At 43.9% G+C, this 26,475-nt stretch overlaps 8 protein-coding genes across 11 annotated transcripts; 2 read left to right on the top strand and 6 right to left on the bottom strand.

Moving 5' to 3' along the window:
- Position 1: 1 nt before the first annotated feature.
- RB195_010431 (uncharacterized protein) lies at positions 2-25,675 on the bottom strand (the record flags this gene model as incomplete). 3 transcript variants are annotated; one of them, XM_064191430.1, is made up of 10 exons in its annotated part: positions 2-227; positions 285-394; positions 449-551; positions 977-1,100; positions 11,865-11,998; positions 12,150-12,298; positions 12,363-12,532; positions 12,634-12,776; positions 19,741-19,815; positions 25,584-25,675. In XM_064191430.1, 10 exons carry the CDS (start codon positions 25,673-25,675, stop codon positions 2-4), a joined length of 1,326 nt encoding a protein of 441 aa, XP_064049013.1. The 3 variants fall into 3 exon arrangements, with proteins under 3 accessions (XP_064049013.1, XP_013307538.2, XP_013307537.2); XM_013452083.2 differs by lacking the exons at positions 2-227; positions 285-394; positions 449-551; positions 977-1,100 and adding an exon at positions 11,510-11,538; XM_013452084.2 differs by lacking the exons at positions 11,865-11,998; positions 12,150-12,298; positions 12,363-12,532; ... (1 more) ...; positions 19,741-19,815; positions 25,584-25,675 and adding an exon at positions 2,444-2,507.
- Positions 4,956-5,189, top strand: RB195_010438 (uncharacterized protein; the record flags this gene model as incomplete). The annotated part of the gene is made up of 1 exon (XM_064191438.1): positions 4,956-5,189. The coding sequence occupies one exon, from the start codon at positions 4,956-4,958 to the stop codon at positions 5,187-5,189; it is 234 nt and encodes a 77-aa protein (XP_064049021.1).
- RB195_010437 (uncharacterized protein) lies at positions 5,309-5,779 on the bottom strand (the record flags this gene model as incomplete). The annotated part of the gene is made up of 1 exon (XM_064191437.1): positions 5,309-5,779. One exon carries the CDS (start codon positions 5,777-5,779, stop codon positions 5,309-5,311), a length of 471 nt encoding a protein of 156 aa, XP_064049020.1.
- On the top strand, positions 6,829-7,143 carry RB195_010436 (uncharacterized protein; the record flags this gene model as incomplete). The annotated part of the gene is made up of 1 exon (XM_064191436.1): positions 6,829-7,143. The coding sequence occupies one exon, from the start codon at positions 6,829-6,831 to the stop codon at positions 7,141-7,143; it is 315 nt and encodes a 104-aa protein (XP_064049019.1).
- On the bottom strand, positions 8,653-9,021 carry RB195_010435 (uncharacterized protein; the record flags this gene model as incomplete). Its single annotated transcript, XM_064191435.1, has 1 exon — positions 8,653-9,021. The coding sequence occupies one exon, from the start codon at positions 9,019-9,021 to the stop codon at positions 8,653-8,655; it is 369 nt and encodes a 122-aa protein (XP_064049018.1).
- RB195_010434 (uncharacterized protein) lies at positions 8,653-10,185 on the bottom strand (the record flags this gene model as incomplete). Of its 2 annotated transcripts, XM_064191434.1 has the most annotated exons (3): positions 8,653-9,080; positions 9,511-9,701; positions 9,950-10,185. In XM_064191434.1, 3 exons carry the CDS (start codon positions 10,183-10,185, stop codon positions 8,653-8,655), a joined length of 855 nt encoding a protein of 284 aa, XP_064049016.1. The 2 variants fall into 2 exon arrangements, with proteins under 2 accessions (XP_064049016.1, XP_064049017.1); XM_064191433.1 differs by lacking the exon at positions 8,653-9,080 and having other exon boundaries at positions 9,431-9,701.
- RB195_010433 (uncharacterized protein) lies at positions 21,853-22,488 on the bottom strand (the record flags this gene model as incomplete). Its single annotated transcript, XM_064191432.1, has 1 exon — positions 21,853-22,488. One exon carries the CDS (start codon positions 22,486-22,488, stop codon positions 21,853-21,855), a length of 636 nt encoding a protein of 211 aa, XP_064049015.1.
- RB195_010432 (uncharacterized protein) lies at positions 22,821-23,051 on the bottom strand (the record flags this gene model as incomplete). Its single annotated transcript, XM_064191431.1, has 1 exon — positions 22,821-23,051. One exon carries the CDS (start codon positions 23,049-23,051, stop codon positions 22,821-22,823), a length of 231 nt encoding a protein of 76 aa, XP_064049014.1.
- Positions 25,676-26,475: the final 800 nt, after the last annotated feature.

Below are 26,475 nucleotides of genomic sequence, written 5' to 3'. Positions count from 1 at the left end.
TTTATATAAATATTTCTTCAACTGTTATGTCAAATAATAGACAGTCGTCTGAGTCATCAATACAGATGTGCAGAGAACGAAGGTGGACAGCATCTCTGATGGTTACAATGAACTCATTTCCGTTTCTCATTGCGTCCGTTAAAGTTTCATTTATGATGAGCTTAATATCTCTTTCTGCATGAACAGTTATTCGACATCCTGAGCAGGAGACATCGAAATAAAACAATCTGAAAATATCTGTTGTCCGATAATATACTGTAAATGTCGTATTGCGTAACGGGTACCTAGTACAACTGCCTTTACTTAGGAGAACTCCTCCATTCTTAGTCGGGACTGGCTGTGTGAGTGATTGAGCATAGTGAGGTTGAAGAGAAACAGAGTTTAGTCGGAATCTCTGCAAAAAAAATGTTAGTTTGTCTCCTCTTGCCTCCAGCAGTTAATGACGTACATATCCTCCGATAACTTTGGTGAATCCAGCACGAAAATCTGAGGTAACTGGTAGTTCCAGAATTGGTCGGGCTGGCGTGTAAGGCGCAAGCTTTTTCCAGAACCTTAGAAGAATTTGTGTGCACATGCATGTTTCAGTAGTCAATTTAAATACTGGATAAGTCTTATCAGATGATAATAAGGACTCCACGAGGATGGGTGCTGGAACTAAAAGAAGACAAATGGAGTTTCTTGTTCTGCCGTTCTGGCGAAAAAAAAAAAACGTCTGATCGAGCTTGAATGACGTTGGTCAAGATCGCGAAAAAGCAGAGGGGAAGCGCCAAAAATTTGTCATTGTATTGCTGTTTTGCTGAGAAAGGGCGTGCACTGCAGCCGAAGTATCACGTTCACCCGGTTAATGACAATCGCAATAGCAGGTATCACCTTCTTCAGATTTAGTCACTTGTTTGGCTATGGTAAAAATGAAAAAAAAAACTAACTTCTTTAGGTATTAACATGACTTTTGGTCGTACACATTAGACATGAGTACCTCAATCCGTTCTCTATGGGATCTGCGTTGGGAAATTTTTCAGAGATCCATCCTGGAGCAAATAATCCTATAGACATACGCAATAATTTCACCTTTGCAAACGATTTGTGGCAATCCCATCCTCCTACAAAAGCAGGTTTATTCACAAGAGAGCAGTTTGAGTTCCGATATAATTAGGAATTTATAAAGTGTGTAAAGTATCTGGCGCTAATCAATCCGCTTGGGATGCGCCACGACGTCCACTTCAATTCAGAATCGTTCGAGGTTTACGAACGTGTAACTGGTCTATGTAATGACTTGCGGTGGCTAGCCGATGTGTCAAGTCAGTGTTTTTATCCTCCCAGACAAGTCTGGTACCAATTTATCGACCCCGGAGGGATGAAAGGCTTGGTGAGCGCTAGTGCGGATTAGAACCTCCTATCGATCGTGTAGACAGCAGAATCTCTAACCGATTGCGCTACCATTCATTTTTACACTGCGAAAGCTGTTCTTGCAAATGGAAACACAAGAAATAAATACAAAACTGGTTCAGTGTAATGCAAAATAGTGAAAGTAGTATTTGATTTCAGTCTAAACTTGTTAATGTATGAACCGTGGGGTGTGACAAAATTTGAAGACGAGTGATATTTCCAGTGAATGTGACATTGAAATCCAATGAAGCAATGGCGTCTGATTTCAGAAAATGCCAAAATTATGTATGCATGTCGCTGCTATTATCAAGAAAAGGACATTTATTCTTAAAAAAAATTCTGATTAAGAAACCTGTCTCTGATTAAAAAAAAGCAGATGGCACGCGAATCTATATTACTTAAGATCTTGAGCGTTGAACTAGAGTTTAAAAGTCCTTTAATAACTTAATTCTTAACTCCTTTAATATATAACAAAAACGTGATGTGTGTGACTCTGTCCACGCAACTTGTGTTTGAATCACAAGCCACTCCTATGAAATTTATTTGGACCAGATTTTGCACAAAGACTCGTTGCGACAGCACGCAAACGTTAGGCGTCTTTTAGAATCATAGTACTGACCTTTTAGCCGATTATGCTATCTTGTTAATTTTTGTTTGCTTATGCTTTACAGGAAACTCCTTCAGTCCATTATCTGATCCAGAGATGGGATCATAACCATGTTAATGCTTAGGTTCAGAGTACATGCAGAGCGTGGGAGGCAGCTACTCGAACGAGGTTTGGAAGAGAGGAGAACGGAGAAGACGAAGAAGACGACCAACAAGAAGAAGAAGAGCTAGAAGTGAGCCAAGCAACATAGGTTGTTAATGAAGCTTGCAATGAAAATCCAAACAGCAGTGGTAGCCTAGGGTTGTAGTATGTTGGACTCGCGTGAAGAATCTTTTGGTTCGGTCCCTCTTTGAAGTTGGTTTTTTTTTGCATTTCTTCTTTCATCATGTTTTTTTTGTGCTATGATCTAATATTGAACTCAGATAGTATAGAACGTTTTTGTACAACCACCTTTGCGAAGATCTGGTTCAATCAACACTATACACAGATTCTGTAGTAAGAGTGTACCTCCCATCTTGCAAAACAACCACTGAGATAAAATGGGAAGATGGCAGCCAGTACCACATGTTATTGGTTGTTTAAAAAAATGGAATTAAAAGAGTTGAAAATTGCGATAGAAAGGAAGCATATCATTAATGTGACCTGTTATGGATTTCTCAGATTTCTTTAAAGCTTCTCTACTGAGTCCGCTCATCTCTCAGTGTTCGTCGTAAGAAACGAAATGGGAATCCCTCAAGTTCCTACGAGCTGCATCAGAGCGCGCGGATATATATATATATATATATATATATATATATAAAAATATATATTATATATATATATATATATATATATATATACTTTCTGTCCCCTTCAACAGTCCATTTATTAGTGAAAGGCATTACCCTACGAATCTGGGGTGGTACGGGTTTCGGGTGGGTTATGTCTAACCGGGGTCGTAGATTGTGGGGAAGATTCCGGGAAGGGTGATTCCGTCCATTTCTTCTTAATTGCCATAAAAAAAACGGCCCGGAGGATGCGGCGCGTGCACAAGCGTGCGTGGCGCGCTCCAACAGAACTCCTTGTAGAAAATAGCTCCCCGGAACGCTCGAAGCCGCATTTTCTGGACCATTTCTAAGGCGATTACGAAGAAATTCGCGGATCCCACCCGTTCCTGCAATCTACGACCCCGTATAGCCTTTGACCATCGGAAATCCATATCACGTCGGATTCGTGGGGTGATGCCTTCCAAAATGAATAGGCTGGTGAAGAGGCTTTATTAATCCTCAAAGGCTCAATTGTTAATGCGACACGTGCGCAAGGGTGGCGGATTGCAGTGCAAACCGTCGTAAAATAAAATGCTGTTTCCAGGGCGTTTTTACCGCAACTACGGAGGGATGACAAAAACACCTTGTTTTCCGCAATTTCCGACCCTTTATAGAAGCTTTCCATGAAAAGTCCATACCACGCTAGATTCGTGGTATGCTGCCTTTAATGGAGCGAGTAAAAGTTCGAGACGATGTGGAATTAGCAGCAACAGGGATTAGAGAAAAGTGATATGAAAGAGCTGGAACAGGAGAGAATTCTCTGTTTTACTGAACACCAAATGAAACCGGAGGAATAGATCAGTTATCTTTGTATTTTATTTTCGTAAACCTTACCTATGTTATTAGTACAGCTACAGTTACTAACTAAACTAAGTAACCAAACTGACTTGCTTACTCTAGCAAATATACGTCGTCCGAGTCCTGATATTGAGTCATTACACACAAAAAACATCTTGAGAGAAGAGATACAAAATGGTCACATCTTAGAAGGACCCAATCAAAAGACATTCGCCTCTGTCCAGCACAGCATTCACTACCTCCGCTGCGTGTTCTACTTGTAATTGAAAGCTTTATTAACCAGGCCATGGCCACGTTTGGCTCACTTCCAGTGCCTTTTATCCTCTTCAAATTTCGCATAGGCTGCTGGTTCCCACGCTCTCTCTCCATGTACATAAGCATCGACATGGTTGTTGGGTATATCTCCGGATCAGATACTGACCTGAAATAGTTTCCTGATTAGGCGCAGTAGAAACTTCGCAACTGGTGTTTCAGCACACTCCGACTTCGAATATGTTTGTTTGAGCGAAGACATCGATTTTCCTTACAGAGCTCTGTGTAAAAGTTTTAAGAAAAAGTATAACTTTGTCCAATAATTGGAATGTTTCGAAATTGTTGGAAGTATGGAAGGAATATGGCCGTGAAGTTTGCAAATGGTTTTTTTCCTTGAATTGCGACACTAACACTTTCAGAAACAAGACTAGAAAACAAATATGGTCATCATTCTGAGGTGAAATATTTGATTGAATTTATAATTTTATTTTTCTATTTCTATTTGCATTACCTCCACAACGGTTTACCGCCTCATAGTGGAGTGGAGGTGACACTGGGCGTCGATCTGCGATGCAAGGAGGTTCGTCTTCCCACAGGATCCCCCAAGCTGAGTATGAGTTCGACACATCCGACATTCAGACTTCTCGGAATCGGAAGCGTAGCTAAAAGTGAACCACTGCTGAGATTCGCCACCGTCTTAGCAAAGTGTCGCGAGGAGGTTCCCTGATCCATATAGGTTGGGCGAGGATAGGTGGTAAAAGCTAAGCTCGCCATGGCAGCACTGCTCAGTTTGGGAAAAAAGTCTCCAGCATATTCACTGCCTCAGTATCCTGCACATTGAGCCCTGCCGTCTCAGACGTCGGACGGTATGGCGACCGGTGAGAGGCGATCAAATATCAGGATGCTCAGGACGTAATTGATTCTGGACCAAGGCGACACACGCACGACGCGCCATGGAGACTGTCTCAGGCTGTGTACGTACAACGCGAGAACAGTGTCCACAGACGCTGACCTACATGCCATTTTCGGAGCTCCAAAGCGTATCAAATTTCACGTGATTGCTCTGCAGGGAACCGAGTGCAGAAGGAGCGACGTACAACAGATGAATGACGATACACTCGTCATTCGTGAACAGAAGATTTCGTCTCAAAATGGTTGGTGTCGGTTTTGTTGTGCACACATGTGTCGTCCATTTTGTCGATTCTCACGAGATCTTGTCACGTTGCCTGGCCACTCCTCGCTTCCGTCCTCTGCGTCAAAAGCCTATTGGCATCATCAACTGCTACTCACCAACATCAGCAGCTGAAAAGTCTGAATTGGACGATTGGAATTGGAATTGAAATTGACCAGCCGGAGGAAGTGATCCGCAACGAGGTCTTTCTACAAATTCGTTGTCGGAGACTTCAACGCAAAACTAGGAGAGGCCACAGAAGAGGAATACAGGATTGGAAGATTTGGACTAGGGGACCGGAATGAAACTGGCAATCGCCTCGCCGGGCTGTTGTCCGCCGCTCGCCTCTTTCATGGGAACTCTCTTTTCATGAAAAAAGATCATCGTCGGTGGACATGGGAATCGCCCAGTGGCGCGGCTCGTGCGGAAGTCGACCACATACTCTCCAACCGAAGGTAGCGTGTGCTCGACGTCTCGGTAGTACCATCCTTTTGTAATGCTTTTGATCGCCGTCTCCGTCGCGCGGAAATACGACTTAGCCACACGATGGAAAAGAACATCTGCTATCGGCAACGAAGGAGAAAAGAAGTCGTTTATGACGATTGCGTACTCGAGGACTCCTTGTCCCAAGCTGACTGGCACATCGAGGAGGACCCAAACTATGAGATGCTGCTCACAGGACCGCGAGCCTCTGCTTAACGTACCTCGGAGCCGCGCAAGACAAACTGGATTGAACTGGGATTGAATTTCAAAGGCCATTAAGGAGTTATTAGAAAGGACTCTGAGACTTGACCCGAATGCACCGCACATTAAGCGGTTATTAGCAAACACTAGCTGCAGAAAGACGTTGCAGGAGGATCTTTCGAAACCCAGGCAGAAGAAGATTCTGGAACCAGCACAAAGAAGGAAAAATCTAAAGAAGTGTCGCAGAAATCTCCGCGAATACAATATTCCGCCAACAGCATTGCTGAACGAAGACTGATCCGCATCTCTTCTCGTCATGAGATGGAAATCATCATGGAGAGTTCTACTCAAACCGTTTCCGTTCGTCCACTCCTGTGTCCACCCCAATCATTTCCACTGGTGAAGCTCCACCACGGATTCTCCCTTCGGAAGTACGATTCACTATCACGAGTGCGAAACTTGGCTCAGCCCTGAAACCCCCGGACCTGATTTTATATCAGCAGACTTTCTTCGGGCTGGTGCCATCCGCTTCATGTAATCTTAGCAGCGCACAAGACATTCTACCTTAGAAAGAAAGGATCCCAGACCAGTGGTAGACCTCGCAAACCGTTCTTATCCATAAGAAAGGTGACCGAGAGGACCTTCGGAACAACCGTCCGATATGCTTGCTGAGCGTGTTATACAAAGTATTCACCAAGATCATCCTCACGCGCATATCTAGGATGCTGGATGAAGCCCAGCCTCAAGAACAAGCTGAATTCCGCCAGGAGTTCAGCTGCTTGGACCACATCCAAACCGTTTCGGGGGTCATATAAACTTGCCTGGAATACCGCCTGCCCTTTGTTATAACCTTTCTCTATGAGAAAGCTTTTGACAGCGTAGAAACTAATGCATACTATCAGCGCTGATCGATCAATGTGTAGACGCGTGGCATGTGAGGACATTAGCTAATTGCTACGACCATTGCATCATTTACCGAAGCTGTTCACGACTGCATTGAATAATGAAGGGGATAATGAAATCACTTGCCTGGGAAGAAAGGGGCAGACGTGTTGACAGGAGATTCCTCTCAGACCATCGTTTTGCTTGGTCTCTTTTCGAGAAGTACCAGTGAAGCAGAAACGATGCTCAACGAATTAAACGAAACAGGGAAGAGAATAGGACTGCGAATAAGCAGGAAGAACACTCTGTTAATGACGAACGCCTACTGCGAGGACGGAGGAATACAACTTGAAGGCTCCCAAATTGTGGAGACGTCGTCATACGTCTACCTGGGATGTTCTATGAGTTTGGAAAACGACTTGAAGGAAGAGTTGAACAGAAGGATGAGAGCAGTATGGGCAGCATTTGCACCCGTCAGGGAAGCCACGGACCAACTGACAGACCAAGATCTCCGAGCCCATTTGTTTGACTCGACAGTTTTTCCAGCACTTTGCTAGACGTGGGCAGATACCGCTGCCACATTTAGGAAACTACTCACTTCCCACAGAGCCCTTGACAGATGACTTCTAAAGTATAACCGGAGCACACAACACCAAACCGATCTTCGCTACTCCGACTTCGACGATGAGCAATGTCCCGTCTTCGCGACCCAGCAGAATGTATATAGAAAACAAAGCATAGATTGGCCGGTCATATTATAAGAAGGATCGACGATAGATGGACTAAAAGAACGCTAGAGTGCATCCCAAAAGATGCTAAACGTCCTCGGAAGAGACCTCCGGCGAGATGGGGTGGCGTGTTAGCTGTACGGATGGACCGACTGAGAGCCCAGCTGGTTACGGCGCAAGGACCTTGTCAATGTCATTCAGTGAAGTTGAGAACATTTTGGATGACAATGGCGAGGGAACGAAAAGAGTGGAAGAGATGCTGGAGTCCGCACGCCCAGTGAAGACGGGCCATCTAAGTATCTAACTAGATATTTGCTTTATTTTCCTGCATCCTTTTTCTACGCTTAGTAAAACCTTCGCACCGTGGTCTCTCAGCCTTGCGGTGCTGCATGAATTTTATGTAGTGCAGGCGAATAAGATGTACCAAGATGTGTTGGAGATGGAAATGTAATGTAATTTGAATTCGAATTACGTTTTTCAAAAGCACAACACAACCCTGCGTCAGTCACCCATTTGGTAGTGAAGTTCTACCAGTGGTAAGGAACGAGATTCTACTGTTGTAAACTGTTCAGTACTACTGCTGATCGCACATTCTAATGCTACTTGGAACACTCGCTACGACTCCTGCAAAGGGATAGTTCTGATCATAAGTACAACAGTCAAACAGAAGAGTTTGGGTGAGCCTCACTTCAAGTATCCTAAATCTATTCCTACTTTGCAACAGCGGCTATAACATACAAAAATATTCTGTCTGAATTGGCAAGACCTCTTACTTACTTACTTACTTACTTCGATACTTAGATGGCCCGTCTTCACTGGACGTGCGGGCCCCAGCATCTGTTCCACTCGTTTCATTCCCTCGCCATTGTCATCCAAGATGTTCTCAAGCTTCGTAAGTGAGTTGACGAGGTCCTTGAGCCGTATCCAGCTGAGCTCTCAGCTGGTCCATCCGTGCAGCAAACACGTCGCCCCTTCCCGTTGGCGGTCTCCCTCGGGGACGTTTAGCGTCCTTTGGGATCCACTCTAGCATTCTTTTAGTTCATCTATCGTTGATTCTTCTCATGATGTTACCGGCCCATCTATGTTTTGCTTTCGATACATATTCCGCTGGATCGCGAAGACGGGACATTCCTCTTAAGTCGGAGAAGACCGGCAAGGTGTTGTGTGCGCCGGTTAAACTTCAGAAGGCATCTCTCAAGGGCTCTGTGGGTAGTAAATAGCTTCCTAGACGTGGCAGCGGTGTCTGCCCACGTCTAGAAAAAAAAATTACGCTGCGTAACAGAGCGCTGGAAGAACTGTGGAGTCGAACAGATGGGCACGAAGATCTTGGTCCGTCAATTAGTCCGTAGCTTCTCTGACGGCTGCGAATGCTACCCATGCTGCTCTCATTCTTCTATTCATTTCTTCCTTCAAGTCGTTTTCCATGTTCATAGAACGTCCGAGGTATACGTATGACGGAGTTTCCACGATTTGGGAGCCTTCAAGTTGTATTCTTCCGTCCTCGCAGTGGGCGTTCTTCATGAACTGTGTCTTCTTTCTGTTTATTCGTAGTCCTATTCTCTTCCCTGTTTCGTTCAATTCGTTGAGCATCGTTTCTGCTTCATTGGTACTGCTCGAAAAGAGAGCGATGTCGTCCGCGAAACGAAGGTTTGAAAGAAATCTTCCATCAACACGTATGCCCTTTTCTTCCCAGGACAGTGATTTCATTATCCATTGCAATGCAGCCGTGAACACTTCGGCGATATAGTATCGCCTTTTCGTACCCCCTTTCCAATGGGTATGGTGAAAGGGCGGTGGAAAAGCTGTATCCTAGTCGTGCATCGATCGTAGCAATTGGCTAATGTCCTCACATACGACGCGTCCACACCTTGATCGACCAGCGCTGACGGTATTGCATTCGTTTCTACTCTGTCAAAGGCTTTCTCATAGTCGACGAAGGTTAGAACAAAGGGCAGGCGGTATTCCAGGCAAGTTTATATGACCCCCGAAACGGTTTGGATGTGGTCCAAGCAGCTGAACCCCTGGCGGAATCCAGCTTGTTCTTGAGGCTGGGCTTCATCCAGCATCCTAGATATGCGCGTGAGGATGATCTTGGTGAATACTTTGTATAACACGCTCAGTAAGCATATCGGACGGTAGTTCCGAAGGTCCTCTCGGTCACCTTTCTTATGGATAAGAACGGTTTGCGAGGTCTACCACTGCTCTGGGATCCTTTCTTTCTAAGGTAGAATGTCATGTGCGCTGCTAAGATTACATGAAGTGGATGGCCAGCCCGAAGAAAGTCTGCTGATATAAAATCAGGTCCGGGGGCTATGCCAGGTTTCATACTCTTGATAGCGACTCGTACTTCCGAAGGGAAAATCCGTGGTGGAGCTTCACCAGTGGGGCTTGATACAGGAGTTGATGAATGGAAAAGGTTTGAGTAGAACCTCTCCGTAATGGTTTCCACCTCACGACGAGAAGCCCGCGCGTCCCGTCTTCACTCAGCAAGGCTGCTAGTGGAATATTATATTCGCGCAGATCTCTGCTGCACTTCTTTAGACTCCTTCTTCTTTGTGCTGCTTCCACAATCTTCTACCTGTATTTCAAAAGATCCTCCTGCAGCTCTTTCCTGCAGCTAGTGTTTGCTACTAACCGCTCAATGTGCGATGCATTCGGATCAAGCCTCAAAGCCCTTCTTCTTTCCAACAATTCCTTGGTGGTCTTCGAAATTCGATCCAAGTTTGTTGTGCGTGGCTTCGAAGCACGTTCAGCACAGGCTCGTAATCCTCTGAGCAGAATCTCGTAGTCCACGTTTGGGTCCTTTTTGTCCTTTTCATTTTGCGCGAATAGAGGTCTTGTCCTCCTCCTTCGAGGAGGAGGACAAGACATCTATTCGCGCATAATGCTGTAGAAGAATTCGGGTTTGATTGACGATTAGGTGAAGCTAAGAAAGAGCCCAGTATCCATCTTACCTCCAAAAGTTGATAGGGTTTTGTCAAAATTAACGAGTTGTAAGATCATCTTTTTTTTGATCGAGTCGAATACTGTTAAATATGGTTATGAAACAACCTGCGCAGCAAGCCAAGTTCCCGTTTTCTAATCTCCTTTAATGTGCAAACAATCAGAGACGTCACCAAACTGAGATAAGAAGTGACTGACGTTTTCGCAACTAGGCAACATTTTTTACGATCCTCATCGAAGCTTCATGCAGTTTCCTATTTTTCGTGCTTTTTCATGAATCTGCAACTGATATCATAACAAGTTCCAGTCTACGTACCAAATAATAAATTTAGCCCATTTTGCCTGTTATGAAAATTTCATTCCCGAAAATGATTTTACAATCAGCACTCTTCTTGCCTATTTTGTATGCCTTCAAGTCATTGTATAGACTACATACGCATTCTAAACCTTAATCGATTGAAGTGAAAAGCGTTGATGCATCACAAAGTGATTGACTATACCCAAAAACAGTCAACATAAAACGTGTTGTAACTTGTTGACGCCGATGCGTCCTCGGTGAAGCTGTCCACTGAGACCTGTCTGCAGCATGTGAAAAACACCACGAACCTCTCTTTTTTTGCTTTTCAATTTTTTTCTTATAATGGTGTGTGGATAGGATTACTTAGTTTAAGTAAGGTCTGCTTCAATCAGTTTTCTGGTTCGTTTACTTAGTCTAAGCAAAGTCTGTTTCAATCAGTTTTCTGGTTCGTTTTAGTCCTTCGAGACCGCTAAAATTCTAATTTATAGGCACTCAATTCTGGCTCACTCTTCTCTGTAGTTGTGCACGATCGGCATCTTTCGTAGTCCAAGTAGTACCAATTAAACTCATTCGCTCCTGATCGCTACACAAAAACGTCCAGAACATCTGGACTTTCAAAGACTTTAGCTCACAGCTGCCTTTTTTATGTAGTTGCGAATAGTTCGCCTTCTACGATGGATTTTCAGACTTTACTATGACTCCGATTGCAACAAACTAATCATACAAAATTACACATAGTGGGACAGGCAAAGCTAGCGACAAAACTAATGGAAAAGGGTTCCGCTTAGACTGTTTAATCCCACAAGCGTATTGTTACACGAAAAAATGAAAAAAAAAACACATTAAATACAAGAAAGAAAAGAGGTCCGGGGAGTTTTCCATACAGTGGAAACCGCAGTGCCTTCACCGAGCAAACCTTTTACAACGCTTTTACGACCACTACTACGTACTTCATCATGTATTGCGAGACTGAAGTTTTAGTCCTAAAACCTTGAAGCATCTTTGTGGAATGCAAATGTAGATTAGAAGCAAAAATTATTGCTAACAGAAATTCTCAAGAGTATGACAAGAGTATTTTAGTTATATAGTCGGGTAAAAACAACATGAAGCGGTGTGACCATGGAACAGAGATATTTGGCGGCAGCGAGGATCGTTACACTATCCCAACTGCAACGTTCTACCGCGTCGCTTCAAGCGCGCCCGCTTACGGAACTGTCTGTGCTTCATATCGTTTTGACCCCACTATATTCTAAGCAACTAGTTCATCAGCAAAAAAAGAGAAAAATTGCTTTCATGAGCAATGACTAACCGACGCAACCTCTCGCAAAAACATCAACTCCGACAAAAATCCTGTTAATAGCCCCAAAATCAGCACTATTTAACAACATTTCGTCGTCCCAGTTGTAGTTCAAATATATACCATCACAGCTGTCGTACCACTCTCTAAAAACCTATACTCAAACTAATATTAAGTTAATGAACAATTACAAAGTATTCTCAGCCTTTGATATTTCTGATCACAGAACTGTCATTTCTAAGTTTGACTTCAGTAAAAGCATTGTGAGAAAAATCACGTGAACAACAACAGTATTACCTGTTTAGTTCATTGAGCTTGTTCTGCCAAGAAAGTTTGCCTGTCACAGTGACGGAGTCGTACCATATTACGCGAGAGGACATGCACGACACGTGCATACTGTCTGTTAGTGAGCGAAGAAATGTCTTCAGATTATTAATTTGTTTGACCTGGAAGAGAATTAGATTGTAACTTATTGTAACTTCACTGCTTTTGCACACTCATCTAACTTACAGGTACTTCATTTTCTATGTTGACCAACCATCCGTCGAATTTGTAATGGCGTGCAATGGCAACCAACAACTGAACAGTCCTCCTCACACTATCTTCTGAGGCGAGGAAATGCTTGCATAATGCTGCTCCTACTTCCCATTCTGTGATGAAAGTTCCCAAAACTAAGCAACCTGAATAACCACTGCGTTGTTTTGCTTAGTAATATGAAAGCGTTGTTTGGGAACAGCGTAAATACACAACAGATTGAGTTCAATTAACTAGAAAAACCAACCATGATCATGAGCAATATTTGTATAACTGGTGGGGGGAATAGTGACAAAATTGTGAGAGAAATAGCAAAATATGTCGATATTCCACCAGTTCAGAAACACGTATGGATTACTTGATTCGGGTGCGAGAAAGATTCCTTCATCACTGAAACGAACACGTTTTTGAATTGAACGTTTACACTTTTTCCACTTGTAAAAACTTCTAGCAAGCCTTGCGGACCCAATGCTCATGCGGAGCAACTAAGCTCATATCCCTTCGATTTGAACATGGGGAGCACTCAAGCTGGTGGGAAGAAAATGGAGGAGCTTCACTAAATTCCTTCATCTTCGAACCACAAGCCACAATGCTGGAAACTACCAGGTTTATAGCAGTCTTGTCAGGTTTTTTTTGAAAAATCCGGAACTTTCTAAAGCGTACAAGTCTTCTTTGAACCTTGGCATAAAGATTGCAACTTCTCGATTGCCAGATGGAAGCAAGAGCCAACAGTGTTAACAAACTTCATTACGGCTAACGTCTAGGCGTCGTCGCCTTCGTCAGAGCCTGGGAAGTCAGATCATTTGTAATATATCTTCTCAAATGCCTCATCCAGAACAAGTCATCATTCCATGAGATGCTACATCTAAAATCGGAATCAAAAGATCCCTAATCGTTGTGCTTGGCTAAATAGTCGCATTGGCGTGATAATAGCGGACCTCCGCGTGATAAAATAGCTCCTTTAATACTAATTAGGATGCGACCCGCATATGCCCCCGTAGATCAAAACCCGCAAAGGTCTTGATACAGAGCTAGCACGCTGGTCACCGCCCTGCACTCTTCCTTTCTATTTAGTTTTAAACTTTTGCTTTATCTACTTTATCGCCTTCAAAGTTCTGCGAGCCACAATTTCGGGTTCGTATGATAGATCGTGGCAGCTATGCAGAAAGGAGCATTTTCATGACATTTTCTACCAGGTGGGTTGCTGCATTTCAATATTTCATCCCATCTAAATGTTCTTTAGTACGAACACTAAGAGGTCACCCTGTTTCGCCAATATATTTTTCACCATGTTTTGCCGCGAAATTAAATAAACTACACCAGAGACCTTGCAGTCGCTTTTCCAGAACTTATGATGTATCATGAGGTATTTGTAGAGCATTCTCGAAACTTTTCGGCAAAAGTTAGATATAGGGTACCCCTCGTTACCTATTAGCACGATGTCAATTTCAAAAGAACAGGTATGTGCCATTACCTTCGAAAAAAAATGATGGCGCATTGGGGAGAGATTTCAATGACTCACTACCATCAGGACTATCCATCGTCGGTTAGCTCATTTCGCACAGGAGAAACAATCTTCGAAGACGAGCTCCGGTCGAGACCCCTGCTCTGCTGTTCTACGAGATGCTCCCGCAAAGAAACGCGATCACTGCTGTTATTTACGTCACTTAGCTCCAGAAACTCGCGGAAGTTGTTTCAGAAATGCAGGCGAGACGACCTTCGGTGCATGCCTTTCATGATAACGCGAGACCCCATATAGCTAAGCAAACCCATCGAAAAATGAAAGAGCTATTCTAGTACCTCTCCTTGCTTAGCCTCCTCTGGTTATAACCTATTCCACCCACTAAGGTTTTTTTTTTATCTGAGAAAAGTTTCAGCAATTTCGATAACATTAGTTAGGCGGTCGCCGACCTCTTCGACTCTCGGTCTTCTCAATTCTGGGAGAAAGGGAACGCTGACCTCCCCATTAGGTTGAGCACTGTAGTGACTTCCAATGGTAATTATTTTGCGACTGATTTCTATTGTATGTTGAATAGAAAATAAAGGAGAAAAAATCAACAAGATTTACAAGACTTTCTTACCAACCTAATAGAAAGCAGTGAGACAATGCAAATTAAAAGCTGCTTAGATTAAAGGTGTTCTAGCACATATTTCAAGCAGGGTAACAAGTTTGGAAACGAATTATTTTAAGACATACTGAATCAAACAAAGCATATGTAATCCATTCTACTGGAAATTTGTCGAATTTTTTTTTTGTCTCCTTGATACTCTTCTTTAGATCAGAAATACATAAGAAATTCCTAGATGAAGTGGGACCTATGAGTTCTTTGTAAAGCTGTACTAAAAGGACGAGGTCACAGCAAAATGTGGTTGTACTTCTTGTACACAGATGCTAAAATCCGCTGTTTGTAACAGTGCAGAATTAATAGAAAGATCGAAACAATGATCACCCCGAGATATCTTATCCAATTTTAATATAGAATATTCATAATTTCACATATGCGGGTTTCAAGGATCTCTCGAAAGCGCAAGGTAAGCTTTCTGGAAGGACGTAGAAGTTGATAGAATCCCTCATACCATGAATAGAGAGAAATCGCATTGCAAAAGTTTGCTTATCTGATTTATTTGGATAAATCCCCGCAAAACACTAGCACCTTGACGGTCATGAGTCGTGCTTAGAGATGTGATTTCAAGAGTGAGGAATCGCTTGTGGACTTCACAGTTTTCAAGCTTAAGGATAACTTTGCTGTGCTTTGCCATGTCAAACACTTCTGAGATATCTACTGAAATGATACCAACTAGTATCCCTTTGTTTACTTCAATTATTCAAACATCGAAAATAGAGAAATCGTAGACGACCACTGTTTGAAATCGTTGTTCAAAAGGAACAGCATTTTTGCTTGACAGCCACTTGAGCAGTTTAATGTTGCTTTTCCTCCAAAACTTTGCTTCCATAAGAAACAATATTGATAAAGAAAAGGTGAGAAAAAACAACGGAATTGCTTCCCGTTTGTATTGCGGTTTTCAAATGAATAGAATTCCACTGAAGATTTTTGATACATCATAAAAGTAATCAAGAAATCCCAAACATCTCCCTATTTCCTGCGAAACACTTAATGAGAAACACCGTTTTGTTATGGGATAGTGATCCATGCACTGGAAAACAGCTAGAATTGTTAGGATGGATGCCGAAACCTGAATATATTTTAGTAACGTGACTGGTAACTGAAAAAGTAGCAGAATGTGGAGAATCATGACACAGGTATAGTGGATACTTTGTAGCATAGAAAAAAAAACAAGATAAAATAGAAAGTCGATGGACATGGTGACTCCTCTGAATCGGATTTCATCAATTCTGCACCCTGTTAATATGTATTGCAATTTTTGGGCCCATGTAATTGACCAAGAATATGTTGAAAACCTCTGGGAAGAATCGGTCTTTTTTTGTGCGACAAACAAAACCACATTTCTCACAAGGAATGTTAATCAAATGATCAACGAGCTGAAAGAATATTTTACCTTTAAACTTCATTTTGAAAAGATAAATGTAGTAATACTACTGATTACAGCACAGACAGGACTGTGCTGAAACTGACTGATACTCATTTGAAGGTAGGATACCACCAATCTCCCACAACAGTTTACCGCCTCATAATCGCGTCCTCCGGCAGGGTCCCAAGCTGAAAAGGAGTTCGACACATCCGACATTCCGACTTCCCGGGATCGGAAGACTAACTAAAGCTGCCCTCAGAGTTTAGAGCCGCGAGGGCGCGTGGATTGGCGGCCCTGCGGTTTTGGTGGTTATTGAGCGCACTGTTGTGAATAGTAGATAACTACCAAAACCGAAGAGCCGCCAAACCACGCGAACGCACGGCTCTCAACTCTGCGGGCAGCCTAAGAGTAAAACACTGGTAAGAATCACCACCGTCTTAGCAAAATGTCGCGAGGTAGCTCCCTCTTCCATATTGTTGGGCGACGACCTGTAGTGAAAGCTAAGCTCGCCAAGGCAGCGCTGCTTAGTTTGGGGAGAAAAGTCTTTCGCCACTCCAGCATATTCAGTGCCTCAATACCCTACATACTGAAACCTGCCGTCTCAGACGTCAGACCACGAGAACAGTGTAAACAGACGCTGACCTGCTTGGCCTTCTCGAAGCTGCAGAGCGCATCAAATTTACGTGATTGCTCTGCAAAAGACCATGAGCAGAAGGAGCGACGTACAACAGACGAATGACGGTACACTCGTCGAATACAAATTGGAGTTGTAGGAAGTGACCCACAACGAGAAGTCCTTTTACAAATTCGTTGTCGGAGACGTCAACTAAAAACTAGGAACACCGAATAATACAGGATCGGAAGATTTAGAGTAGGGGACGGGAATGAAAACGGAAATCGTCTCGCTGATTTCTTGTCCGCCGCTCAGCTCTGTCATGAGAATTCTCTTTTAATTAAGAAAGACCATCGCCAGTGGACATGGGTATAGCACAATGGTACGACTTGTGGGGAAATCGACCATTTCTACTGATGAAGTCTCACTACAAATTCTCCCTTCAGAAGTACGAATATCAAGAGTATGAAACCTGGCTCAGCCCCCGAACCTGGTTTTATATCAGCAGACTTACTTCGGGCTGGTGGCCACCCTCTTCATATAATCTTAGCGGCGCACATGACGTCCTATCTCCAGAAAGTATCTGAGACCAGTGGAAAACCTAGCGAACAGTTCTTATCCATAAGAGAAGTGACCGAGAGGAACTTCGAAACTCATAAGAGAGGTGACCGAGAGGAACTTCGAAACTAAGTCCGACATGCTTAGAAACGAATGCAATACTGTCAGCGCTGGTCGATCAAGGTGTGGACGCTTCGTGTGTGAGGACATTAGCCAACTGCTACGATCGATGCAACACCAAGATACAACTTCTCCTCCACTCACTATACTCATTGGAAAGGGGTATGAAAATGCGATACTATATCGCGATACTATATATCCACTATAATGCATGCCATTCCATTACAACGAAGTCACTTGTTTGCGGAGAAAGGGACCCATGTGTTGACGGGAGATTCTTCTCGAATCTTCGTTTACCGACGACATCGTTCCCTTTTCGCCAAGTACCAATGAAGCAGATACGATGCACAAGGAATTGAACGAAGCAGGGAAGAGGATAGGATTACGAATAAATCCAAATGAGACAGTTCATGAAGAACGTCTGCAGGCAGGAAGGAGGAGTACAATTTGAAGCTTTCTAAGTCGTAAAAACATCGTCATGCGCATGCTTTGGACGTTCTATGAATATGGAAAACGACTTGAAGGAAGAATTGAATAGAAGGACGAAAACAGTGTAAGCAGCATTCGCACCCGTCAGGGAGCTACGGACCAGCTGACGGACCAAGATCTCCGTGCCTATCTGTTTGACTCGAACCGCCAGCGCTCTGTTACTCAGCGGAGACACCGCTGCCACGTCTAGGAAGCTACTCACACCAGAACCCTTGATAGATGTCTTCTGAAGTTTAACCGGCGCACACAACACCTATGCGGTCTTCGCAGCTCCGACATATGAGCAATGTAATGTCTTCGCAACCCAGCGGAATATATAATGCAGCAAAAACAAAGCATAGATGAGCGGATTACATGAGAAGAATCGAGGCAGACGGACTAAAGAAACGCTAGAGTGGATCTCAAGAAACGCCAAACGCCTTCGAGGGAAGTCATCAATGAGAAGAGGTGATGTGTTCGCTGGATACGGCTCGAGGACCTCATCGACGCCACTTACGAAACCTGTGATTGGAAGATTGTGGGATCCAAAGTGGTTGCGCTCATCTCATCTGAAAAATAGCATGGGAACCGCTTTTGTTCCTAGGAGGTACGTTAGAACGCCCCTCTGCGTATACTTTCTGGTCCTCTTAGCACCCTATTCATTGGTATCTCTTGAACAGGTTAGCGAGAATATACCACTGATGTTCGACAGCTTGAACTTGTATGCGATATGTGCACAAGGGTTGCAGTTGAAATCGCCGTAATATTTCTAAAAAATTCACGACGATTTGGGAGAGGTGAGCCAAAAATCCCGGATCCTGCAGTCTAAAGCCCTATCTCTGGCTTTTCACGCGGATTCCCTTACCTCTACAGTTTCCTTGACTTTAAAAACTTTGAGCCAGTCTACACTAAAGAAATCTCCAAATTCAGGATTCAGTCCCAGCAGAACATTTGTGTTGCAACATTACGTAATTGATTAGTGAACTAGTGTGTAGTGTGGACCGGCTTCCAATTACTTTTTTGGTTTGTTTCCTCATCAACCCATCTGAAACGATTTTTTCATCGAGCTTTGATAAAGACAGTCCTGTCTGGCGTCCAATGATCCGAATCCGTCCAATGATCTGAATCTACTCAAACAGCTGCATGGGCAGCAGCATGAGATTGTTGCATTTTCTACCGTGTTCTCCTTTTTGAGCGGAGTGAAGCAGTTCGGTTAAAACCACGCTGTGGTTTTGTTCTGGTTTGAATGTGGGAATTCCGAACTTGAGCATCCAGTACAGTAGATGTCATAAGACCCTACATTGTCAATGTGGTGTTGTCCAGCATAACTTCATTAATCGACAGAGCGCACAGCATTGATCAATCCCTATGCGGATGTGTTTACGCGTTCGACTTCAACTCAGAATCGTTTGAGGTTCATGGACCATGCGTGCAGCCTTACAATGACTGGACGGCTAGCCGATGAATCAAGCCAGTATTTTCATCCCCTCAGACAAGTGCGGTGGCAATTTATCGAAACTGGAAGGATAAAGGGCTTGATTGTCTTTAGAGTCGTTACCAACCATCGACTATACAGTCACAGCCAAACTGGTCCCGACTACGCTCGCCACACTAAGCTGCTTCTTCTAGAAGTACTTGTTTTACTGCGAGTACAGATGTATACTCAACCCCTACTCACGTTAAGCCATTGTCTTAAATATGCCGTTAGAGATGAGTTGCTTTTGGAGCGTGGGTAAGGCTGGTTGTATACTAGCTTTAAAAAGATTCTCATACTACACTTTCGACTAATAGCTTGCCCGCTAATAGCTTGCTTGATGGAATGCCCCAGAATAGTAGAAGAGAGATTAACTTTACTCTTAGGAATCTACCATCGCTGTTTTTTTTTCTCGCAGTTTCGTTGAAGGCCTTCATGCTTGTAAAGAGGTACGACAAATATGACGGAGAAAAACTCAGAAAACTGAGGAACAGAAAAGCACAGCACAGCTTCAGTTCCACCTGTGCACGAAATATGAAAATAACAGACAGAATGTAAGCAAAGAACAAAACGGTGGATTCCAAAAGATTTTTTTCTACAAAGCACGTAAATTCTGAGGCAAACACAACCTTTCTTCTTCAAGGTATCCTCCTTTCATGTCATGGCAAATAAGTGTCTCCGGTCGACCTTCGGTAAGTTTATCTCTGAAGTGACAAATATGTGTATAGTCGAAAAAAGAGAAAGCAGAAATCGATGTTACAAGGGAATGTAGGTATTGGTATGAAAATGTGAGCGGCACTGAAGCACATGGTGCGACTCGTTATGTACCCACAGCTCCAACCACAGCTTATCTTCAGCGGAAATTACCGGCAACGACGATCGTTAATTGCGGAGCAATTAGCTGCATCAAGAAACCATTGCGCTGCGTTCACTTTATGCCCCTCCCATACATCGTCTATCAACATCCCTTATCGTCTAAGAAGATGTTAAACATGCCTCGCATGGCCATGCTATCTCTGCTATTGCCTCTGTAAGGAGTATCGATCGTTCACGTTCAGAGATATATCAAACGATTGCATACGAAATGCCAGAAATAGAAAAGTAGAAAATTATTTTTCGTGTAGAACAAGCAAATCAGAAGTTTTAAGTATCAAGGCTTAAGAAGATAAACTGAAAAGATGTATCAATCAATACCACATATTTTTTAAGGCTTTGTTTTGTTTGATTTCAGCGAATCGGTATACTTACTTAGACCTTTAGGTTTCCCGTCTTCACTGGACGTGCGGGCCTCAGCATCTCTTCCACTCGTTTCGTTCCCTCGCCATTGTCATCCAAAATGTTCTCAAGTTTCGTGAGTGACGCTGACGAGGTCCTTGAGACGTATCCAGCTGAGCTCTCAACTGGTCCATTCGTATAGCGAACATGTCACCCCATCTCGTTGGCGGTCTCCCTCGAGGGCGTTTAGCATCTCTTGGGATCCACTCTATTCTGTTCTTTTAGTTTTAGATCCGCGTTCTTTTAGTCCAACTATCGTCGATTCTTCTCATGATGTGATCGGCCCATCTATATTTTGCTTTCGATACATATTCTGCTGGATCGCGAAGACTGGACATTCCTCTTAAGTCAGTGCTGCGAAGACCCGCTAGGTGTTGTGTGCGCCGGTTAAACTTCAGAAGGCATCTCTCAAGGGCTCTGTGGGTAGTAAATAGCTTCCTAGACGTGGCAGCGGTGTCTGCCCACGTCTAGAAAAAAAATTACGCTGCGTAACAGAGCGCTGGAAGAACTGTCGAGTCGAACAGATGGGCTCGGAGATCTTGGTCTGTCAGTTGGTACGTAGCTTCCCTCACGGGTGCGAATGCTGCCCATGCTGCTCCCATGCTTCTATTCATCTCTTGTTTCAAGTCGTTTTCCATATTCATGGAACGTCCCAGTTAGACGTATGAGGAAGTTTCCACGATTTGGGAGCCTTCAAGTTGTATTCCTCCGTCCTCGCAGTAGGCGTTCTTCATGAACTATGTCCTCTTTCTGTTTATTCGTAGTCCTATTCTCTTCTCTGCTTCGTTCAATTCGTTGATAATCGTTTCTGCTTCAATGGTACTGCTCAAAAAGAGAACGATATTGTCAGCGAAACGAAGGTTCGAAAGAAATCTTCCATCAACACGTATGCCCCTTTCTTCCCAGGAAAGTAATTTATGGTGAGGGAGCGGTGGAAAAGTTGTATCTTCGTGGTGCATCGATCGTAGCAATAGGCTAATGTTCTCACATACGATGCGTCCACACCTTGGTCGACCAGCGCTGACAGTACTGCATTCGTTTCTACGCCGTCGAAGGCTTTCTCATAGACAAAGGTTATAACAAAGGGCAGGTGGTATTCCCGGCAAAAATCTATGACCCTCGACACGGTCTGGATGTGGTCCAAGCAGCTGAACCCCTGGCGGAATCCAGCTTGTTCTTGAGGCTGAGCTTCATCCAGCGTCTTAGATATCCACGTAGGAATGATCTTAGTGAATACTTTGTATAACGCGCTCAGCAAGCATAACGGACGGTAGTTCCGAAGGTCCTCCCGGTCACCTTTCTTATGGATAAGAAGTTAAGAGGTTCGCGAGGTCTACCACTGCTCTGGGATCCTTTCTTTCTAAGGTAGAATGTCATGTGCGCTGCTAAGATTACATGAAGTGGATGGCCACCAGCCCGAAGAAAGTTTGCTGATATAAAATCAGGTCCGGGGGCTGTGCCAGATTTCATGCTCTTGATAGCGGCTCGTACTTACGAAGGGGAATCCGTGGTGGAGCTTCACCAGTGGGGATGATCGGGCTTGACACAGGAGTTGATGAACGGAAAAGATTCGAGTAGAACCTCTCTGTAATTATCTCCATCTCACGACGGGAAGACCTGCGAGTCCCGTCTTCGCTCAGCAAGACTGCTAGCGGAATATTATATTCGCGGAGATCCCTGCGGCACTTCTTTAGACTCGTTCCTCTTTGCGCTGCTTCCAGAATCTTCTTCTCACTGTATCTCAAAAAATCCTCCTGCAACGCTTTTCTGCAATCCTTTTTGTTTGCTACTAACCGCTCAAAGTGCGATGCATTTGGATCAAGCCTCAAAGCCCTTCTTCTTTCCAACAATTCCTTGGTGGTTTTCGAAATTCGATCCAAGTTTGTCGTGCGCGGCTTCGAGGCACGCTCAGCACAGGCTCGCGTTTCTCTGAGCAGCAGCTCGTACTCCATGTTTGGGTCCTCCTCGATGTGCCAGTCGCCTTGAGACAAAGAGTTACAATTGTCGTATACGTCTTTTTTCCTTCTTCGTTGCCAACAGCAGATGTTCTTTTCAATCGTGTGGCTATTGTATTTTTGCAAGGAGTCGGTTATCAAAAGCATTACAAAAGGATGGTACTACCGAGACGTCAAGCACAAACCACCTTTGGTTGGAGAGTATGTGGTCGACTTCCGCACGAGTTGCGCCATTGGGCGATTCCCATGTCCACCGACGATGATCTTTTTTCATGAAAAGAGAGTTCCCATGAAAGAGGCGAGCGGCGGACAACAGCCCGGCGAGGCGATTGCCAGTTTCATTCCGGTCCCCTAGTCCAAATCTTCCAATCCTGTATTCTTCTTCTTCTGTGGCTTTTCCTAGTTTTGCGTTGAAGTCTCCGACAACGAATTTGTAGAGAGACTTCTCGTTGCGGATCACTTCCTCCGGCTGGTCAATTTCAATTCCAATTCCAATCGTCCAACTTAGACTTTTCAGCTGCTGATGTTGGTGAGTAGCAGCTGATGATACCAATAGGTTTTTGACGCAGAGCGCGGAGGCGAGGAGTGGCCAGACAACGTGACGAGATCTCGTGAGAAACGACAAGATGGACGACAGATGTGTGCACAACAAAACCAACACCAACCATTTTGAGACGAAATCTTCTCTTCACGAATGTACCGTCATTCATCTGTTGTACGTCGCTCCTTCTTCACTTGGTTCGCTGCAGAGCAATCACGTGAAATTTGTTACGCTTTGGATCTCCGAAAATGGCATGCAGGTCAGCGCCTGTGGACACTGTTCTCGCGTTGTACGTACACAGGGTACTGAGGCAGTGAATATGCTGGAGTGGCAAAAAGATTTTTTCCCAAACTGAGCAGCTCTGCCATGGCGCTTTCACCACGGGTCGTCGCCCAACTTATATGGATCAGGGAACCACCTTGCGACATTTTGCCAAGACGGTGGTGAATCTTAGCAGTGGTCCACTCTTAGCTTGGCTTCCGATTCCGAGAAGTCGGAATGTCGGATGTGTCGAACTCCTGCTCAGCTTAGGAGACCCTGCCGGAGGACGAACCTCCGCTGTGCATCGCAGTTCGACGCCCAGAGTCACCTCCACGCCACTATGAGGCGGTAAACCGTAGTGGAATGAATCGGTATAAATGTTGTCAAAATTCGAATAGTTATTGCCTGATGAATTCAGATTCGCCCACAATGCACACACAGATTCAATTTAAAATTTAATTAAGGCGTGAAGTGGTGAAAAATGCTTTTGAATGTACCGTAGTGCACTGTTGGTTCAAAACGTTGTTGACTGTTGGATTCGCCTTGTTGACACCAAGTTGGATTCCGTCAAAGAAAATGTCAAAAACAAGGCTTAGAAAATGTCAGCTTTTTGCATAAAAAATGATTCTTGGAAACTAGTTTTTAGGGCAAATCATCAAGAAAGCAAAGTGCTCGAGACATTGATGAATGTCTGATGTTATGTTGTATGCAGATGCAGGCAATCTAGGCAAGCATTCTCAGCTTTTTCATTTTTAAAGTTTCCACTTACGGCGGCTACGTTTTTTTTTTGAACCCCGGGGAAGCCAACTGAAAGTGTGATTGAAACCGGGTGGACGTGGCTTAATGGTCACAGCCCAAGATATGCCTGCACTGGGCTACCACAGCCTCTTCTGCAAGCACTTATTCGGCTGCACATCACCGGCTGTGGGTACCTAACGGTACCCACACTCTCCTCATCTCGAAAGCATGGTGGCGTCGTCAAGGTTAACACGCAATATTTCCAGTTTTAGAATACAGTCTAATCAAAGCGATATTGTAACATGGCGTAAACCGCCGTGCTTACAGCCGCTCGCAGATGACTGCGACCGTATCATTGCAACGCAGCAGACGACTGCCTTTCATTTCGAGGCCAAAGTTTAACGACGGTCTCCCCACGTCGCTTCGAAAGCAATATCTTACATCAGAACTGCATGGAATTACTCCACTACTTGTCGATAGTCAAATTTAAGCGACAGCCAAGATTGTTCACAAACTGTATTATTACGTTTCGAGTGTTTAGCCGTGACCAACGGGTTGGCTCTGTATCAAGACCTTTGCGGATTTTGATCTACGGGGTCATATGTGGGTCGCATCCTAATTAGTATTAGCGGAGCGATTGTACCACGCGGATATCCGCTAACATCACAGCAACGCGGCTACTGAGGTAGGCACAACGATTTGGGCTCTTTTAATTTTGTTTCCGGATGTAATATCTTAGGGGATGATGACTTGTTCTGGATGAGGCATTTGAGAGGATATATTGCAAATGTTCTTACTTTCCAGGCTTTGATGAAAGTGACAACGCAGAAACGTTAGCCGTAATAAAGTTTGTTAACAATATTGGCTGTTGCTTAAATATGACTATCGAAAAGTTGCAATCTTTATGCAAAGATTCAAAGGAAGGTCGAACTTTCGTACTCCACTACTGTTACTCTCTATAACATAGATCAAGCATCCTGATCAGTGTATAGCTGTAGCCCCTGTAGGCCTACATCTTATTGAAAACAAAATACACTCGAGTCAGGACGACAAAATTCACGAGTGTAGTTGTGGTGCATTTGCGTACGCGCTCTAAATGGCTTGGTAGAGGCAGCAGTGGAACCGAGACGGGGCCGTCGCAAATTGCAGCGATGGGTGGTGCCAAGAAGGGTTTCACCACGCTCCTAGCTGCCACGCTCCACCGAGACGCCTCGAGAGAAGCCCCGTACGCAATTGCGTACGTGCTTCATGTCGTTTTGTCCCAACTATAGTATATAACTAGTAGTGTTAACCTGTGTAAATTGTCGAATGAATTTCGAAAAATGTGTCGCCGTCATTCTCCAAGCCGCTTTCATAGCTCTGCCACCTGTTGCCATATGGTGAAGAACAAAGGAGCGGTGTACATGGCACGGCAAATAAGACTTTTCGGAAACAACACGTGGTGGTGGTTGCACAGTTTTTGCCGCGCGCGGACTCCCCGCTTCATTTTGCGAATCCTTGCCAATGTTCGTTGCCGCTAGACAGATTAAACTCTTCAAATTTGCTCATTACATTATTTCTCGCATTTCTCGCAAGAGGAGCGACTAACTTACTATAATTTGACATCCCCCAGATAATGAATACTATAATTTGACACCCCACAGATAATGAATATGAATGGATGAATAATGAATAGATTTTCGTAATACCGTAAATAAACTACCTGAAATTTGCTAATCGCCTAACTTGTACTGCTTCCGCTCTTTCCGGTTCCCATTCCCAGAGAGCTTCTAAGCTGCAGATAGGTTTCACCATTTGCTCTGAAGCAGACGTATATCACATTAATACTTACACTGGGTAAATGACTATATTTTCGAGTTCAACATGTCCTGCTCTCCACTTTGTGCCCAAGATTTGAAAGACCCATCACAGCCAAATAAAAACAACACTTCATTTAACACCATGTGTACAGTCGGCGTAGAGCATATTGCATCAGGGTTACACCTCGCGTCTTCGGTGAAGACGTGCACTGAACGCGACATAGTCAGAGCTTTCTTCTTTTCATAGTTTTCTCATAGTTTTTTCTCTTTGTTTTTTCTCATAGTCATGTTTTTTCATTATTTTATTTGTAAGACTACATAGTTTCAATACGAAACCACGTCCACGAGTCTGATTGGTACCCGCTCGCGATGGCATGTTACTCAGATATAGCAAAAATGTCCTGTCGTCCAGCACACTTATAGCACCCACCCCAAATAAGTGAAACATCTCGAGAGAGCATGGAATGCGATAACGCTGAGAAGTTATCTGTTAATGAAGATAAATAAATCTTGGCTACAGCGCAAGCAAATAAAGAAGAAGCTACGTTTTCAACATGCCAGGATTCAAGGGCAATCGAACATGGGAAATACTCCGAGATATACCAGCGGGAGCATGGAATTTTTGGCAACATCCATTTGGTTCCGTTAAAGTGCCGAAAATTATCGACCAGAAATTACTCAGGTCGCTCGGTGTCGATAGGAACTTCACACGAGACACTTAGTTTCGCAAGGTATGGAACAGTGACGAAGTAGTTGATTCTGTGAATACGTAATTTGAATCTACTATTAGGTAGA

Source organism: Necator americanus, chromosome III, assembly GCF_031761385.1.
Source record: "Necator americanus strain Aroian chromosome III, whole genome shotgun sequence".
NCBI classification, from domain to species: Eukaryota; Metazoa; Nematoda; class Chromadorea; order Rhabditida; family Ancylostomatidae; genus Necator; species Necator americanus.
The sequence above is the reverse complement of the archived record's forward strand: the minus strand, read 5'-3'. Positions and strand labels throughout refer to the sequence as shown.